At 41.5% G+C, this 17,436-nt stretch overlaps 1 protein-coding gene across 1 annotated transcript in view; it reads right to left on the reverse strand.

Moving 5' to 3' along the window:
• Window positions 1-17,436, reverse strand: part of PEX5L (peroxisomal biogenesis factor 5 like) — a 65,310-nt gene that overhangs the window by 21,660 nt on the left and 26,214 nt on the right. Inside the window, exon 6 of the mRNA XM_045029031.1 lies at window positions 9,067-9,162. Within this exon, the coding sequence (XP_044884966.1) occupies window positions 9,067-9,162 (96 nt within the window). The remainder of the gene's footprint in view (window positions 1-9,066; window positions 9,163-17,436) is intronic.

Genomic DNA, 17,436 nt, shown 5'->3' on the forward strand with positions numbered 1-17,436 from the left:
ATAAAATTCCCATAGCACCCTCCCCAATCTCTGTGGCTGTTGATGTAACTTCAAATACATAATAAACATTCAGTTCTTTTCCGTAACAGGTCTGATTCTGCCACTCTCTCACGCTGACCAGAACTTCTCTCCATGAATATTCTAACTACTTGGAGTGAATGAGTATGGCAAGTTTGGACCGTGATGTCATTAAATTTCATCTCTCATAGGTGTGTTCCTTTAACATGAAACCCTTATCACATAGGTAGCATATGTTCTCTGTGATGCAGGGTTTGCTGTAGCTTAGGCTGCATCTTGTTGGCAATAGAAGCAAATTGTTACATAAAACGAATGCAGTAAAGTTTGTCCCTTCCAAAAAACCAACTGAGCGCATATGATGCTAAAGAATGCAGACAAAATAGCTCAGAAGAGAATCAGTATCCCATGCCTTTTGGTGTATTGAGCATTAATTCTCAAATTCATAGAGGAGGAGGTATGTCCACACTGCAAATAAAAACCCATGGCAGTGAGTCTCAGAGCCTGAGTTAACTGACTCAAGCTTGCTGTACAGGGCTAAAAATAGGGTAGATGAGCTGGAGCCCAGGCTCTGAAACCCAGCAAGGGGGAAAGAAGAGGTGTCTCTGAGCCTAGGCTCTAGCGTGAGCAGGAATGTCTACACAGAAATGTCTATTTTTAGCCCTGTAGCAAGAGCCCCGTAAGCCCAAGTCAGTTGATGCAGGCTCTGAGAGATGCTGCCGTGGGGCTGTTTTTTTGGGAAGGGGGGGTTGTTTTGTTTTGCAGTGTAGACATACCCTTGGAGTCAGGATGTTTACTCAAGTGGAATAATGTAAATGAGGCTGTGTGATACAGGAAGAGAAATCCTAACATTGCATCATATGCTGTGTCAGAGAGAGACCTGTAGTAGCTGGTTAAATATTATAGCAGTGAGAAGTTCAAAGGAAAGGAAAAGAGGCAACTACAGAACAAGCACATTGAGTCTGAAATGAGACTGAGATTTAGTGGATGTAATAAACAAGAGTGAAGCAATGACTGTGGTTGCCACAAATCATGCTGAGAAATACAAGCACGTCAGCAGAAAAAAAGATACTCCAAGTTAAGGTGCCACATTCTCACCATCCATGTGCTAGGAGAAAATGGGGACAAGTAAGCCCAAAGAAGAGTGCATCTCTAAGCTTTTGGAGATATGCTCCAGTTCCTTCTGCTGGGAAAATTCACTGGATGGCCAGATCTTCATTGCACTGAAAGTACTAAGTGCTCAGTACCTGAGTTTGCTTTGGCAGTAAGGTGTTAGTGTGACTAATCTCAATGATTTTGATAGGACTATTTGTGGAGAGAGGTACTGAAGGTCTTGTAAGGATCATCCCTACATGCGCTCCTGATATGCACAGAGGTATCATGTGCAAAGTATTGGGTCTGGCCAAAGCTCATCTGCACTAATGTGACTTGCAACAACACTTCTTCTCAAAGGAGTTTAGTGATAGAGGAACGTGCAGACTAAATCCAGGTTGAGTCAGCAGTGCAAGAATTTGACACTAGATATAAAGGGATAGGAAGGCTTGTGCTCATAGACAAGTGGTTGTTACAACTTACAGGACTGTTTATATAGGAAGATGCACTATCTAGAAATGCACTAACAAGGCATTTCTCATGTGCCCGTCACTGCAGTATTTGGATGCCAATATCTGGTATTTTTCTCTATAATTGTAAGCAACAGCTTCAGACCTGTCTGAACTGTGCAATTATTGGTCATTGATGGTACGTGCCATATTTCTTTGTGAATCAGGATTCCCATGTGTGTCATCCACTCAAGGAGAGAGAAGAGACACACCTCTTTTGGTAAGAATTCTGAGTTTAATTCAGGGGTTCTGTAAAAATTTCCTTTATATAGGTAAATTTTAATACAGCTATTATACAAGCTGTCATTTGAACAACAGGTAATAATTGGAGATATACCAATCTCCTAGAACTGGAAGGGACCTTGAAAGGTCATTGAGTCCAGCCCCCTGCCTTCACTAGCAGGACCAATTTTTGCCCCAGATCCCTAAGTGACCCCCTCAAGGATTGAACTCACAACCCTGGGTTTAGCAGGCCAATGCTCAAACCACTGAGCTATCCCTCCCCCCATGTACCAGTAACAAATGTTGACCTTCAGGATTTATAGCTGTGAAATTCTGCTTTTAGTATTATTTCTTGCAAAATCATTCATATGACCCAATGACTGGGGAAAAAACTTATTAAAAATCCACTTGTCTGTCTTCTCTCTGCATATAATTAGCAAAGATACTGTATTTTTAAAATCTAAGTCAATGGGCCAAATTCTGCTCTCTTTACATGTTTGTAACTCCCAATGAAGTTCACATATTGATATGAAATATGGTATAATTTATTTATCCTTTGTAGTATTGCTGTGGGATATTAATGCTCCACTCCAGAGCTAGCTGCAATTTTGAGGTAGGTAAAGTGATCCCTATGTATCCCTGCATTACCTCCCAAGAGTTTTGATAATTAATTGTTTTTTTGTAATGTACTTTGAAATCCTTGGATGAATAGAAAGTGCAGAATATTTTTAAAGATTACGTAACACCAGCTAATGTATTTCAGATATTAACAGATTCTGTATCATACATACTGTGCTGACATTAACCCTGTTAGTCTCATAGACTTTAATGGACCATCATGATAATCTAGCCTGACCTGCATATCATAGGCCTTAGGACCTCACTGACCCACTCCTGTAGTAAGTCCCTAACCTCTGGGTAAATTACTGAAGCTCTCAAATCTTGATTTAAAGATGTCAAGTTACAAAGAACCCATCACTTATTCTAGTTCAAACCAGCAAGTGCCCCGTGCCCCAGACTGCAGAGGAAGGCAAAAAAACTCCAGGCTCTCTCTCAATCTGACCTGGGAGAAAACTCCTTCCCAACCCCAAATAAGGCAGTCGATGAGCATGTTGGCAAGACCCAGCAGCCAGACCCCGGGAAAGAATTCTGTGTAATAAACCAGTGACATCCCCATCTAGTGTCCCATCTCTGGCCACTGAAGATATTTGCTAATATTTCTAGCTTTCTTTTTCTTGCTGTTGCTGTGTTTCTAGGGGAACTGAAAAATAATGGGGCTTTTGGGATTCTTATGGGTCCCCTCAGCTGCTGCTCACAGAGGGAAGTCAGATTGGAGGTATCTAAGATGAAACGGTGCAGAAGTGCACCATGCTACCCACTTTGCCCTGAAAACCTCCATGGATATCCCATGAGTTTCAAGGGGGGCCAGGCTGGAGTACTGGGGGAATAGACATGTTATTTGATGTTGGCAATATTAGCACTGTGACCCGCACAGAATCCACTCTTGCCTGTGAGAGAACTTTGGGAGCTCTGCTGGTGTTAAGGGGAATGGGTGTCCCAGTGTGTGGAGGGCTCTATGGTGAAAATTACTAGACAAACAAATAAGCCCCCAGGCCTGCGATGGTGCCAGTAAATGAGGGCATGAGAAGAAGTGTGTGGCGGGGTATACTACGCCTTGAAGGAGCAGTCTACAGTTGGCAGCTAAAGTAAGCTCCTGTGTATTCAAGGATCCCCCAGCCTGCCCTGGGGTGGGGCTGTTTCAACAGGAAGAAGGAGCTGAGCCGGAGAGAGGGCCCTAAAAGCCAGGTAAACTGTGGTCTCTCTCAGGGTCCAGGGGATTAGCCTGACTGGATCCAAAGACTTTATTTGCTGACCCTAAATTTTGGGAGCTCTGAACTGGAGCCCTGAGCTAAAGCCCTTAGGAACTTGAAGACTGCTCTTTCCCAGAGACCTTCTTAAAGGAGACATTTTGTTTTGGCTTCCCCTTGCTTGATCCTTTACAAAGAAACAATGTTTCAGGGCAAGCAGGGCATGGCAATACCAAAGATATGGCCCAGGCTCATTTTATCAGGTACTGCGTACATGGGAAGCTGGCCATGACACTGCAATAGATCTGACTGTTAATAATATCAACGGCAAGAAATGATGGTGAAGAAACATACCATGCACTTTTTCATCTGCATTACAATGACATCACAAGTGCTTGCCTGAAGTCATTAAAATGTCAAGGGGATTACATAAAGATGCTTGCACTCCTTTGGATATCTACAGCAGTGGCTCTCAACCTTTCCAGACTACTGTACCCCTTTCAGGAGTCTGATTTGTCCTGTGTACCGACCTCACTTAAAAACTACTTGCTTTAAAATCGGATCTAAAACTACAAAAGTGTTACAGCACAGTAGTACTGAAAAATTGCTGACGTACTCATTTTTACCATTACAATTATAAAATAAATCAATTGGAATATAAATAAAATACTTCCATTTCAGTGTATAGTATATAGAGCAGTATAAACAAGTCTTTGTCCGCATGAAATTTTAGTTTGTACTGACTTTGCTAGTGCTTTTTTTATGTAGCCTGTTGCAAAACTAAATACATATCTAGATGAGTTGATGTACCCCCTGGAAGACCTCTGCATACCCACACAGGTTTGTGTATCCCTGGCTGAGAACCACTGATCTACAGCATGCGAGAGGTCCACTGGCATTGTATTAATTCTGAAGAGGAAAATTGTATTTGGAACAGTTCTGCAGCATCCTGGAAATGTTAAATCCATGCTGCTAATCACACCATGTTGCAAAATCACTCATTGCTGAGGACATGTAAAGATCTGCTGCTTAACAGGAATCAAATAGTGTGGATACTTTCTAAACATAGATTTTTTTTCATAGCTATAGCTGTTCAAAATCACTCTAATCTACTTACATTTATTGTTTTAAACATTCTCTGTTATATACTAAAAGCGCCCTAGCCAGTTTACAGCTACATAGCCAACACACTGTTATGCCACGCATTACTGTTTAGGGCACTGCTGGGTGACATGCTGAACCCTGAGAAAAACCGTTCACTGGCAGTGACTCGACTCTAATGGTGTGGATCAATATTTAATAGGTGTTCTAGGGATAGCGGTTTCAAAAGCACTCAGCATTGAATTAACTCTGCTCCTATTGATGTCAACGGGAGCAGAGTTAGGGTATGTCTACACTGCCAAAATAGTTGTATTCTTAATTCAGGTTGGCTAACTCACATTAAAATTGCAGTGAAGACATGCTAACTTGGCTTTTAACCTGGATTAGCAGCTGCAGTTCAAACATGGAGTTGAACTCAAGCTGAGTTGCCACATCTTCACTGATATTTTAACCCAAGTTTGCTAATGGGAGGTAGCTAACCTGAACTAAGAACGCATTAGCTTTTTGCAGTGTAGACATACCCCAAGGCTAATGCTAAGTGCTTTTGAAAATCTCACCCCTAACATCAGGGCTCCTGGGCTTAGTTCCATTCCCTGCTACTGACTTGCTGTGTGATCTCATGCACGTCACTTAACCTTTCTGTCTGTTACCCTATGAAATGGGGGAAACAACACCTATCTCACAGGGGCATTGCCAGAGTTAATTAATGCTGGGGAAGATCTTTGTATGAAAGGTGAACAGAAGCTTTCACAGTAATATCATGGGTGATGTGTTACTACATTAACATTCTCAAACCATTTGGAGCATTTATGTGGAGTTACAAAAAAATCATGAAGTGTGTATTTTATCATTGGGCTCTTTACAGGTACATGGTATTCCATCTAAGAGGCTATTATTATTGCTGTTAATGCTAAAAAAAATACTGCACAAACACTGAAACAGTTAAATTAACTGACAGCAAAAATATTCCTCAGGTTCTCTATTTCCTGATGTATAATTACCAAAAAAAACTCCACCCTTACTTATTGATAGATGTCTAAACTTGCCTCTGTTAACCTTTCATGCTTTCTGAGATAAGAATTTTGACTGTACTACTCTGCCTGAAGAAATAGCTAATCAGAATGAAATCGATTTGTGAAGATTCTTCTTGACCAGTGCTTAAAAAAAATGAAGTGGGTTTACTCTTTGTCAAAATTACTGCTTCAAAATACTATGAGATTTTTTTCTTTAAAGGCACAAAAATAACTATCATAAGGTCATCTTAGCATGATAGTTTGCTGAAAGAAAAGGGAGGTGTCTGTCTTTTTAGTAAAACCTACAGCAAATAATTTAGATAAAGGCAAATATAGGATTCCCACCAGGCATTTACAGGGAATATTAGGTAAAAATTTCAAAAGTACCTGGCACCGCACTGCACATGCCCCAGAAGCAGCCAACAGGTCCAGGTACTAGGCAGGGGGGCTAGGAGGCTCCACGTGCCACTCTTGCCCACAGGTGCTGCTCCATTGGCCAGAAGTGCAGAGCCAATGCTCGGGGCGGGGGGAGCGCACGGGGACCCCCTGCCTAGAAGCTAGACCACCTGGCCACTTCCAGGGCACAGCGTGGTGCCAGCCAGGACAGGTAGGGACTAGCCTACCTTACTGCCGGAGCACCACTGACCGAACTTTTAATGGCCTGGTCAGCAGTGCTGATCGGAAGTGCCAGGGTCCCTGTTCAACCAGGTGTTCTGGTCGAAAACAGGACACCTGGTTACCTTAATGGAAGGCTTCAGTTTCAGAGTAGATTCAAAACTAATTTCCAAAGAGACAGGAAAAGTAGCCAAGCCTGCAAGCACCCAAGTTACTGCAAGAGTATCCCTAACATCTCTATAAAGGTAATTCACTCCATATGATTCTCTTTAAGCCTCCTCAAGAAGAAATTACCTCACAGACCTAATTTAATCGCAAGGTTGGACAACCTGAGATGATTCGCAAGGTGAACCTTGGGTAGGAGATGGTTTGGCATCTTCACTCTCTGGATTATTAATTAAATCCTTTTCACAAAGGTAACAAAGATCCTGAAATTTGTTTTCCCTCCATGATCAGTTCTGTAGCTAATCTCACCGTTTCAAGCTTTCTCTTTCTCACTTGAAAAGTATTATAGAAACACCAAGAGCATAAAAAATGAATTTCTGGACAGTGTCTAGCTTCGCCCTCTAAATGTGCTAATCTTTCTGAGCTGGGCTGGAAAATGATTCTCAACCACTCTAGCTTCCTTATTGCTTTGTTCTGGCCAGAATGGCAATTCAACCTTTTAAAAAAACTCTTCAGATGAAAATGTGCCTTGTAAGGTCCTGAAGCATATTTTCCTTTACTTTTTAAACACTTGGTCCAACTTGGTATATTAAACAGAAAAAGTTACTTTGCCAGTTAGAGTCTTTTAATTAGATTCCCTTTTAATACCTGTTTTCCAGAATACATTAAGGCATTTTAATAATCTGTCCTTGTTGCCTCAGAATGACCTTGTTAATATGCAGGCGCATTTTACAATATATTCCTCTCCATATCTTGTAATCTATTTCAGTAGTGTTGCAAGTAGTGTCTTGCAATTTATTTGCCTCAGCCCATTGCTCTTGGTCTTTATGCTGAATGTCACCATGCTTAGCTTCTACCAGTTGCAAGAGCAGTGCCACTGTTAGCCAGAACACTGACTTCACAACAGTGACTTTAACACTGATGGGATCACTGAGAACTCTATCATCCGATTCCATGGTGCTGACTCACCGACTATAGCATAAGTGTCCCACCTTGTGCTCATGAAGTGACTGAAAATATAGAGAGAATTTTGAGCAGGTGAGGTTCAAAAGCACCTCTTGCATGATGTGGAATGCACGGAAAACCTTTCATGCATGACCAACAGTTCTTGATAAACAATCTTTGATCAGGAATAAAGAATCAATGGTTTTAGGGGGTAAAAGAGAAATGCATTCAGTGGATGGTTTGTAGAATTGAACTCTAGTTAATTCTTTCTGTTTATCTACTCTTATAAGCTGAGGCAAGAAATTTTCCTATATGCATTAAAACACTGTGAAACAAATTGCCATATCCTATTATAAACAATAAACAGCACCAATGAAATGTATCTGTGTAACTAGAAATGGAGCTCCTCATAAAGACCAGGCCTGATTCTGTTCTCATGTAAACCCAGATTAACTCCACTGAAGTCACTGGAATTACACAGGCATAAGACAGGTGTGAGAGCAGAATTGGGACCTATATGGTAACACTTAGATCTGGATCTAAACATCCCCAAAGTTCAGCTGTGTTTGCAGAGGTGATTTCAGTCTCTGGAAGCTTGTTTCACAGCCAAACTTCCTCAACCAAGATCACTTTATCTGTGGCTCTCACACATTTCAGCCTGGGCTTTGTCCCAGAGGAATGATGGATCATGGCTGTAGGGGTTTGAAAGGCTGTTGAGGGACCTCGTTGAGAGGTTTAAAGCTTAGGAATCAATGATGCCATCCAAATCCTTTTTGGTTCATATTACAAAACACAAGTCATTTGGTAAAGAGCTGACTTTGTCCAACAAGGCTCAGGACTGCATTAGTCAAGTGTTCCTGGTCAGCACTGGAAAGGCAAAGATGTTACAGGACAGGACTGAGGTGCATTGAGGAAACTTGCACATCACTTGCCTGCAGTTTTCTGGACTGAAGCCATTAGTAAAACCACCCTGGAGAAAACCGAATCCTCTATATGTTAAAGTGCAATCACTGATTTTTATTGACTTGCTTTAATACAGGGTTACTGTTGTAAGTACATATAATTACCCATTCAGTGTCTAGCAGCAAGTTATACTTCTGTACAGAGATGGCTCTGAACAAACTCCACCAGATTCTAACTCTGGATCTGGTCTAGGGTTGGATGTGAATTCATAGCACAGACCTGCCGATAATGGACTGAACATGCATGCAAGTTGCAAATACCCGATCCCTGGGAAAAATTTGCATTTCATTTTCATACTCACAAGTTTTAGAAGTGTTTAAATCCATGGGAGTTTTTCTTGGCCCATTATGGGGAGAGACAATTTGGATTGTGAGTTTTGATTCCGGCCCATCTCCATGTATAGCTAAGCTATTATTTTTCCAAGGCAGATAATGGTACTTTAAATGAGTAATTTCATGAAATGTATCTCTCCTCTGCCTTGAGTAATCAAATTCTAAGGTGTTCCTTTAATTGTGCTATGGATTGAATTTGGAATGCATTGGCTCATTGCAAGAACAGGTTTGTTTCATAGGTGAATGTCAACCTTATGCCAAGATACAGCAGAAAATAAAATGATACCTCAACAGCTGCCTTTGCTCTTTCAAATTCCTCCTCCAAGGAGTGATTTCTGGAGAGGAATGAACCTCCCCAACGCTGCTCTTTGGTTGATCGTGCCTTAAAGAAATAAAGAATAAATAAGAAAGGATGACATGCTTTGTCACAAACTTTCAAGTTCCTTCTTTTTCTTTCTTCACTAGTGTTGAAAGTGACCTTCATCTGGTGCAATGCTGTGTGTTTCCCTATGTGAATCCCCACCAACGCAGGACACAGCTTTAGTAGTGTCCACTGCTTCAGTGAAGCAAAGTAACTTGTCATTCCCTAGAGTTTCCTTTTCACTCGGGATTTAGACATGATGAACAATCCCAGTTTTGGTTGTGAAAGTAGATCCAAAATAGTCCCTTGAAGCTTCAGAGGAAATGAACTTCAGAATGGTTAAAAAGATTGTAACATTAAAATCTTGTGCCCTCAATAAGCTATCTTCACATCTCCTCTCCCCCGCTTTCCCCCGGTTCATTTTGCTTCATTCTGCAAGACAGAAATGTAACTGTTGGAATTCCTAATAAGGAGAGCAGTCACACAGATACTATTTCATTTTTGAATGGACTGTATTCAACATGATGCATACTTTGTTTAAGTAGTTGAAAGTTTGTTTGAGAACTGGATCCCGTACAGTTCAGCCTCTATTACCTGAACCCCTTGTGTTATCACCCTAAACGCCCCGTTATCTAAAACAGAGTCACATTCTCTGGTGCCTGTTAGTTACACTGATAATCCTCTTGATTGCTGTGTTCCCTAAAATAATCATGTAATCTCACTATAGCCATTTCTGTAAATTACAATCTACTTGAAGAGACATTTAACTGAATTTGCATTTTTTTTCAAATAGACATTAATTTAAAAGAGACAACGTGGCTGATTATCTTTTATATGGTCCAATAAACAATATTACCTGCCCCATCTTGTCTCTCTAATATCCTGGGACCAACATGGCTACAACATCACTGCATACATTTTTTTGGTGTATTTTGAGACACAAAATACAAGTACACCCCTGCCTCTGTCTGCAAGTCTTTTACAATGAAAAATCAGTGCTTGAGAGGTCTGAGTTGTAAATATATGTGGAGAGGACTTTCCTTATGATGATAAAAGGATGTGGGATTGGTTGGCACACAGGAAATGCATGGGACAGATATACAAACCTCACAATCTGCACAGTTTTCTCACTCTTATCTAAGTGATTCAGAATGGGCAGAAGAGAATTTTTAGACAGTTCTTGGATTTTGGGTGGGGACTGCAAAGAGAGCAGGGAGACATCTTGAAGGGGAAAAGTGTGAAAGTTAGGCTACAGAAGGAGTATTTGGCTGCTATTTTCTTTACTTCTACTATTGTTCTTTCACAATGGAGGTGCATTTAATTCACTATCCTCTGCAGGAGAAAGTTGTACCTGTTTTCTCTGCACTTGCTATATCTGTCCGTCAGGCTGTGTCCTGAGGTTTAGGATCACTAGTACAAATACCTCCTTTGTATTGATTTTCTCTAAGCCTTGAGTACCTTGAAGACTTCAGTTATAATACGAAGTGACTCCGAAATGCAGGGCCCAGACCTAAATCCGGGTCTAGGCTTTCCCAAAGGCTGGGGAATGAGCTCTGGGGTGTTCTTCCAGCTCTACAGATAATGGACCTGAGGCACCAATGTGTGAAACTGGAGGACTGCAATGGTGAATTGGGTTCAGTGACCAGTCATGGATTTTTGGATCCAGATGTGAACTTTCCCAAAATTGAGGGGCGGGGGGGATTTGGATTGTAGGATTAGGTTTGGGGTATTTTTAATATCATCCTGTCCCATGTTTTATATTCAACAGGTACAATCTCTATTGCCTGACCATCCTGCATACTTTAATTCTCCTCCTCCCTTCATTGTCCTTCCCCTGAAGACCCTTTCCGCTAGTCCTGCCTACAGCATATGCCACCCTAATTTTAAATAGATTATTCTTTGTGTGTCTTAACAACACATTAGAAAACATATCTCCCTCTTTGTCTCTACTTGCACATTCCAGAGCTTGGTTTACCATTGTTACCTTGACTGCATAGACTGAGCTGAAGGGATGATTGTTCTTTTTGACATCCCTAGCACACGCTTCTCTCCAATCTATCCCACTGGAAGCACATTAGTAATGTCCTCTACACCTATTCTTTTATTAAAATAACTCTAATTATGCTTTTGTACAAAAGGCACAGTGTAAAGAACTATGTTAAGTCACTGCAAGGAAAACCTCATGGTGACCTCTAGCCATGCCAAATGGAAATTGCTCTCTAACTTCACTAACAACTTACCCCCACACTTGTCTAAGGTTAAAACTCATTAGCTATTTGTCTGCCCATGGTCCCAACTGCATTAATTTACATTATTATATTTCTGATGGTTATATTTGGTGATATTCAATTACAATGAACCAGATTCATCCCTGGTGTAACTTCACTCCTTTGAAATTCAGGTTTGAACCTGACAAAATGTGTTGTATTAGCAAGTGCTGTAATGGGCATTGTTATGACGAAATAATCTAATCAGAAGTATACCTATAAGCAAATTTACAGAATTAATCTCCAGGAGACGCAGCACTTTGCCATATTCTTAATGCACAGTCTCAGTACCTAAATATTTTTTTCTTTTTGGGGAAGGATACTGACAAAGGGTCAGATTCTAATCTTATGTGTGGAATGTTTCTTTACCTCCCTTAAATCTATTCCTGTGTTTGTGACTACATGTTCAGAAGGATTTAAAAAAAAACCCTGGAATCATGACATGCATTTGAGATTCCAGTCTGGTCCAATTGTGTGTATATTCTTCATATGTCTTTGTGCCAGTGAGGTTAGTTTACTGCAATAAAATCTGTATTGGGCTACCGAATATTGAACCAACACCTGCTGGTAGTGTAGAACAAGATGGCATTATTGCTGTTAGAAGTGAGCAGTAGGGATTCTGCCTAACTGCTGTTTCATGCTCTGCGCTGGATGTCTTTGGCATCTGGATTGAGTTTAGGATTTAGCTGTCAGTGACCAGATACCTGCTGGGGGTTGAAGTCCTCTCCCTATTATCTTCTATGGTGACCCATGGCTGGGCTGGGATTTCAATGGCTGCTGCAGTATTAAGGCAAAGGATTAGGACCCAGGACATATGGCTTCTGCTTCCACTTTTAGCACCAACCTCCCATGCTGAGCTAGTTGGAAAAGCTTATTGTTTTTTCCAGAAATTTCCAAATCTGCATTTCATTAATGATGGGCGGGGCGGGAGAAGGGACCAGGAATGGAGAGCTGGCAGACAGACCAAGGAGCAGAGTTCTGCTTTGGCTTTCTCTAACAGGGGAATGGGCATACTGGAGAAGTGGCCAGTGGGTCTGCACACAATGTGGTCCATAAAGTCAGTACTCTATGTTGGGAGGTAGGTGCAATAGCTGAGTCCCACTATCTACTGCCTTTGGGGTAGAACTTTTATTCCCCCATACCAATCATTTTGTGCACATATATCTGCACTTGCTCTCTGTTTACATGGGGTATGTGCTGTTGGTGAGAGGAATAAATAATAGACCAATTTTGTGGTCTCTCTTCAAAGTAATGGGCCTGTTCCATTCCTGCTATAACTTTCTTGATCTCATTAGAGTTACTAGCATACCAAATATGGATCCACTTGCTCCATTTTTCTTACTGGTAGACACCAGACCACCTTATGCAGTCTCTGATAAATGTTTTAGGCTTAATTCTGATCTCCCTTATGTCAGTGTAAATCAGTAGTAATTCCAATGAGGCCCACAGAATTCCAACAGTAAAAGTGGTGAGATTAGGGTGACCAGATGTCCTGATTTTATAGGGACAGTCCCAATTTTTGGGTCTTTTTCTTATATAGGCTCCTATTACCCTCCCATCCCCGTCCCGATTTTTCACATTTGCTGTCAGGTCATCCTAGGTATGATGTCAGAATCAGGTCCAATTTCCAAGAGTGGGCACTTATGTCCAGGGCCGGCTCCAGCTTTTCTGCTGCCCCAAGCAGCCAAAAAAAAAAAAAAAAAAAGCCGATCGGCGGCACTTTGTCGGCAGCTCAATCGTGCTGCTTCATTCTTCTGCGGCAGTTTGGCGGCGGGTCCTTCGCTCCCTCTCTTCCTCTTTGGCAGCACTTTGGTGGCAGCTCAAAGAGGAAGAGAGGGACTGAGGGACCCACCACCGAATTGCCGCTGAAGACCCGGAGGTGCCGCCCCGATACCGGACAGAGTGCCGCCCCTTTGCATTGGCCGCCCCAAGTACCTGCTTCCTTCGCTGATGCCCAGAGCCGGCCCTGCTTATGTCAGGGTTTCGCTAGTCAGTCTTTGGATGAGTAAATCAGCACATAGAGAGCTCCACTATCCAATGTTTAGGGCAGGAGAGGCCAAAGTTTGAAAATGGAGTTTACTGGGTTATTGAATAAGCAGGCCATGTACCATTTGAAATTAAATATATTAAAAATATTCTGTTTGCAATTCTCATCATTGAAGAGAAAACTAAATTGTAAAAAGACCAAATTCTGTAGAACATTTCCAGGCAGATAAATTCACAAGTGGGAATCTGCTAAGGTAGCTGGTACTAAAAAAAACCTTGGTGCTATAGAGCTTCAAAAGCTAAAATTGGGTAGCGTATGACAGTAGAATACTGAGAAGGAAGAAGTCCACAAACCATGGCTGCCCCAATGTTGTGTTGTATTCTGACCTTCAGATACATTTAAAAATACAAAACAATAAACCTCCCAAAAGGTGCCATTGTAACTAATATTAACATTGTTCTGTTAATTGAAATTCTGGTATATGCAGAACTTTCTGTTTGTAAAGAAAATGGAATAGCTCTACAATAACTTCAAGCACAGAAAACGAGCTGCTCTTTTAGAGAGCCTCTGCTCCACACTGGGGACAGAAGCTAGCATGCCTGGAACTGTCAGAGATGGACAGTGAAGTGCACTAAGGTGAGTCTCTCAGGAGTTGCAGATGGTGAACAGTAGCAAATTTGACAAGTTAAAACCTCCAGTGTATGGCTGGACCATGTTGCATATGCATGGGGGTGACCTTTAATACGAAGGTCAAGATCTGTGGTGGATAAAGATTGGCAACTGTATCATCTAGTAAAAGCCACAATAAGGTTTATTTTACCACAAGGCTATTCAGACCTGTGTTAGGGGACTTGCAAGGAGGTAGAGAACTCTTCACCTACTGGTGGCAACTTGACTCATGTTGGCACTGACTGAAACTAATTAATGTTTGGTGGACTCAGTCCAGTTCTTTGTAGAACACTGTTTGCATCACACACACGGAAACTGACACAGTGCACTTTTTGTCAGTGTCAGCTGAGAAACTCAGGACTGAATGTGTAGTGTCCTGCATGGAGCTTGGAGAGATGAGCACAGGTTGCAGGAAGGAAATTTGGAGGAGGCAGCAGGACCCCTGTCTGTGAGCATATGGCTTGACTATTACCTTCAGCTGCAGCATCTGTAAATAGTTCTCTTAATAAAGAGCCAATCTAGTTTTACAAGCACGGAGTCCTTTCATGTTATTACCCAGCACATGGGACATGAAACAGAATGGGCCAGGGAGATTAAACTACTCTGAGTGGTCCCTCCACAAGCACTTTGGTGCTAGTATAAAGTATTGGAGCTCTTAATTATTTCAGAAAAAGAGCAGCCACAGAAAGGGCTAAAATTCCTTTCCACAATATCTTCTTTTATTGGGGATAATTTTCCACACGTGAATATGATGAGGCTTTTTGCAACACTTATGGAAACATGCTTTGTAACCAAGTTCCATGGCTGTCACTGGCCATCAGTTCAGTAATGTTTTTTGACCATACTAGAATATGACTCGAGATGAAAAAAATTCCACTTATCGGGAATAATAAACACAGGGCATTCGGTCAACAACTCTAGCTTTCTCTCTCTTTTAACTTGGCAAAGTCAATTCAACCTTTTCTTATTTTGATGTTACAGCCATTTTACTTTTATGGAAACTAGTCTAACTGAACATGTGCAGCATAAAAAATGGAGATTTTTTTGCTTCTGCAGGTACTCTGCTTGAAGATTAATAGGAAACAGATGCAAAACTACAGAGTCAGTAAACTAAATTTGCAACTGTTCTTACAGAATGCCACACATTACAAATTCTGTGAATGTCTGCTTGATTTATACACACCCAGGGTACACATAAGCTTCCTGCCAGTGAAACCTGCTAAACTGAAGAATACTCTCCTAAAAGAGGGCATGGAAGCACTTAAAGCTAGACTGGCCAAAGCATGAGACAACATACGGTACTATGCAGGGAAATGAACTACACAACCTAGCAGGTCTTCTCCACAGCTAACGTGTCAATCTAGTGTATAAAATATAAAGAAGAGGAAGGTGTCATTCTATTAGAATTAGTGCTAAGGTAAACAGGAGAATAATTTCAGATTTTGCAGTTAGGTGAAAATTGGTAAGGAAAAGAAGGATCATCTGAAGAGTAAAGCACAGAATGGGTGACAGGAGAACATGGTTCTATTTTCTGCTCTGCCACATATGTCTTGTGTGACCTGGCACAAGTCACTCAGTGGCTCTGTGCCTCATCTGTGAAATGCAGATATTAATACTCACCTGACACGGGTGTTGCAAAGCATTTTGAGATCCTGGGATAGAAGATGCTATATAAGGGGAAATTATTGCTATTAACTGTATAATCTGTGTCCTTGAACCCCCACCCATGCTCTGACCTGGATAGAATAGTGAAATTGTGCAACTGAGAGCTCAAAAAACAGCAAATGCCAAATGAAGGTTGTATGCTTAACCTCTCCTCTGTCCCTTTGCATGTATGGATGATAGTATATAAAATTTAATTAAGCATTGCCAGAAAGTCCTGTCCAACACACCTTACAACGTGTCCTCCTCTGAGGAGGAGGTGCAGAGCCTAAATTTAGAACTAATTCCACCATTGCTGAGCTCTTTCTCCGGTACAACTTATTGTTCCACTGGACAGGCTGCTATACACGTCTGTGGATATGTTAATAAGCACTGAAGTACGGACTCCCTCTCATATTCCTTAGAAGTTCTTCAGCTATGGACAGTTTGGACAGGAGAGTTTGGGAAAAGGAAGCTTTTTAGGATCCTCATAGCACCTCCTCATTATCAATAATAATAGGATGCTAATAGGATTAGGGGAAGGGGATTTATAGGGCCCAGGAACTAAAGGAGATTAGGGCGAGGGACACTACAGCTACAATGTACAGCAGCAGTCTCTCTCTCTCTCTCTCTCTTTCTCTCTCTCTCTCTGCACTACAAGGTGTCATGGCCAAATCCTGCCTTCAGCTACGACAGCGCAATCTCCTTTAAATCAAGGGATTACAGCTACCCAAATTCTGCCCTCATCTATACTCATGCAACCCCGCTGCTTTCCAAGCTATGGAGTAGGTGGATATGAGGACAGAATTTGATTCTAAGCATCCAATTCATTTTTAAAGTAAAAAAATCTGTTCACCTGCTCGGTCAACAAATTTCTCACCGTTTTTTCATTATTATTAGGTACGGAGTGAACTGTATAGGATTCCAGAATGCTGAAAAGCTCAGAATTGAGTATCTGAGTTTGGCTCCTTTTCATGTTTGCTGGGCTGGGCATTAGCTGGGTTGGGAAATGGCTTGGCTGCATGACTTCTGAGACGCCCAGCACTGTATTTAGAAGAATGATTTAGGCTAGTGGTCTGAAGTGTTCTGACATCATTTCTCTGCACATTGGAATTTTCCATCTTGCTCTTCCCCCTTCGCCCTTGCTTTCATTATCTCTCTCCAGCCTGCTTCTGCACATTCATTTCTGCTTTAAAAAAACAGCTCCATCTGGAATGGGCGTACTGCCTTTAAGGGGCTGGAAATACTATACTATGATCCCAGATTGACAACAAAGATGGTATAAGGATCCTAAAATGAGGATTCCATTTCATTAAATCATAAGCAGTAAGAGAGGTAAAATATAAATGAATGGATCCTTGCAGCACAGCAACATTTAGCGTTTCTTTAGCAGTAATTTAGCGGGGGATGTAAAGAATATAATTTGCACTGATGTCTTTGAGCAACTCATTGGGGGAGGAGATTCTTGGGGCAGCCACATGAAGGAGGTAAATGGACTCATTCTTGTGAATGGTGTTAGTTATTTTAAATCCGTTTGTTCTGTGGAACAGGACAGGAGCTTTCTTCTTTATGTATGACTCAATTCTTTTCTTCCCTTATGTCAGTGAGTGTCCCTCATTCTGTCTCTTCCCATTCTCCCAGTCACTTTCATCCTGCTTTTTGACTACTCTTCCAGTCACTTACTTTTCAAATCCTGTGGTCTTATTCTCAGGGCCATTAGGCGCTTTGTGC

The sequence above is a fragment of the Mauremys mutica genome, chromosome 9 (genome assembly GCF_020497125.1).
Source record: "Mauremys mutica isolate MM-2020 ecotype Southern chromosome 9, ASM2049712v1, whole genome shotgun sequence".
NCBI lineage: Eukaryota > Metazoa > Chordata > Testudines > Geoemydidae > Mauremys > Mauremys mutica.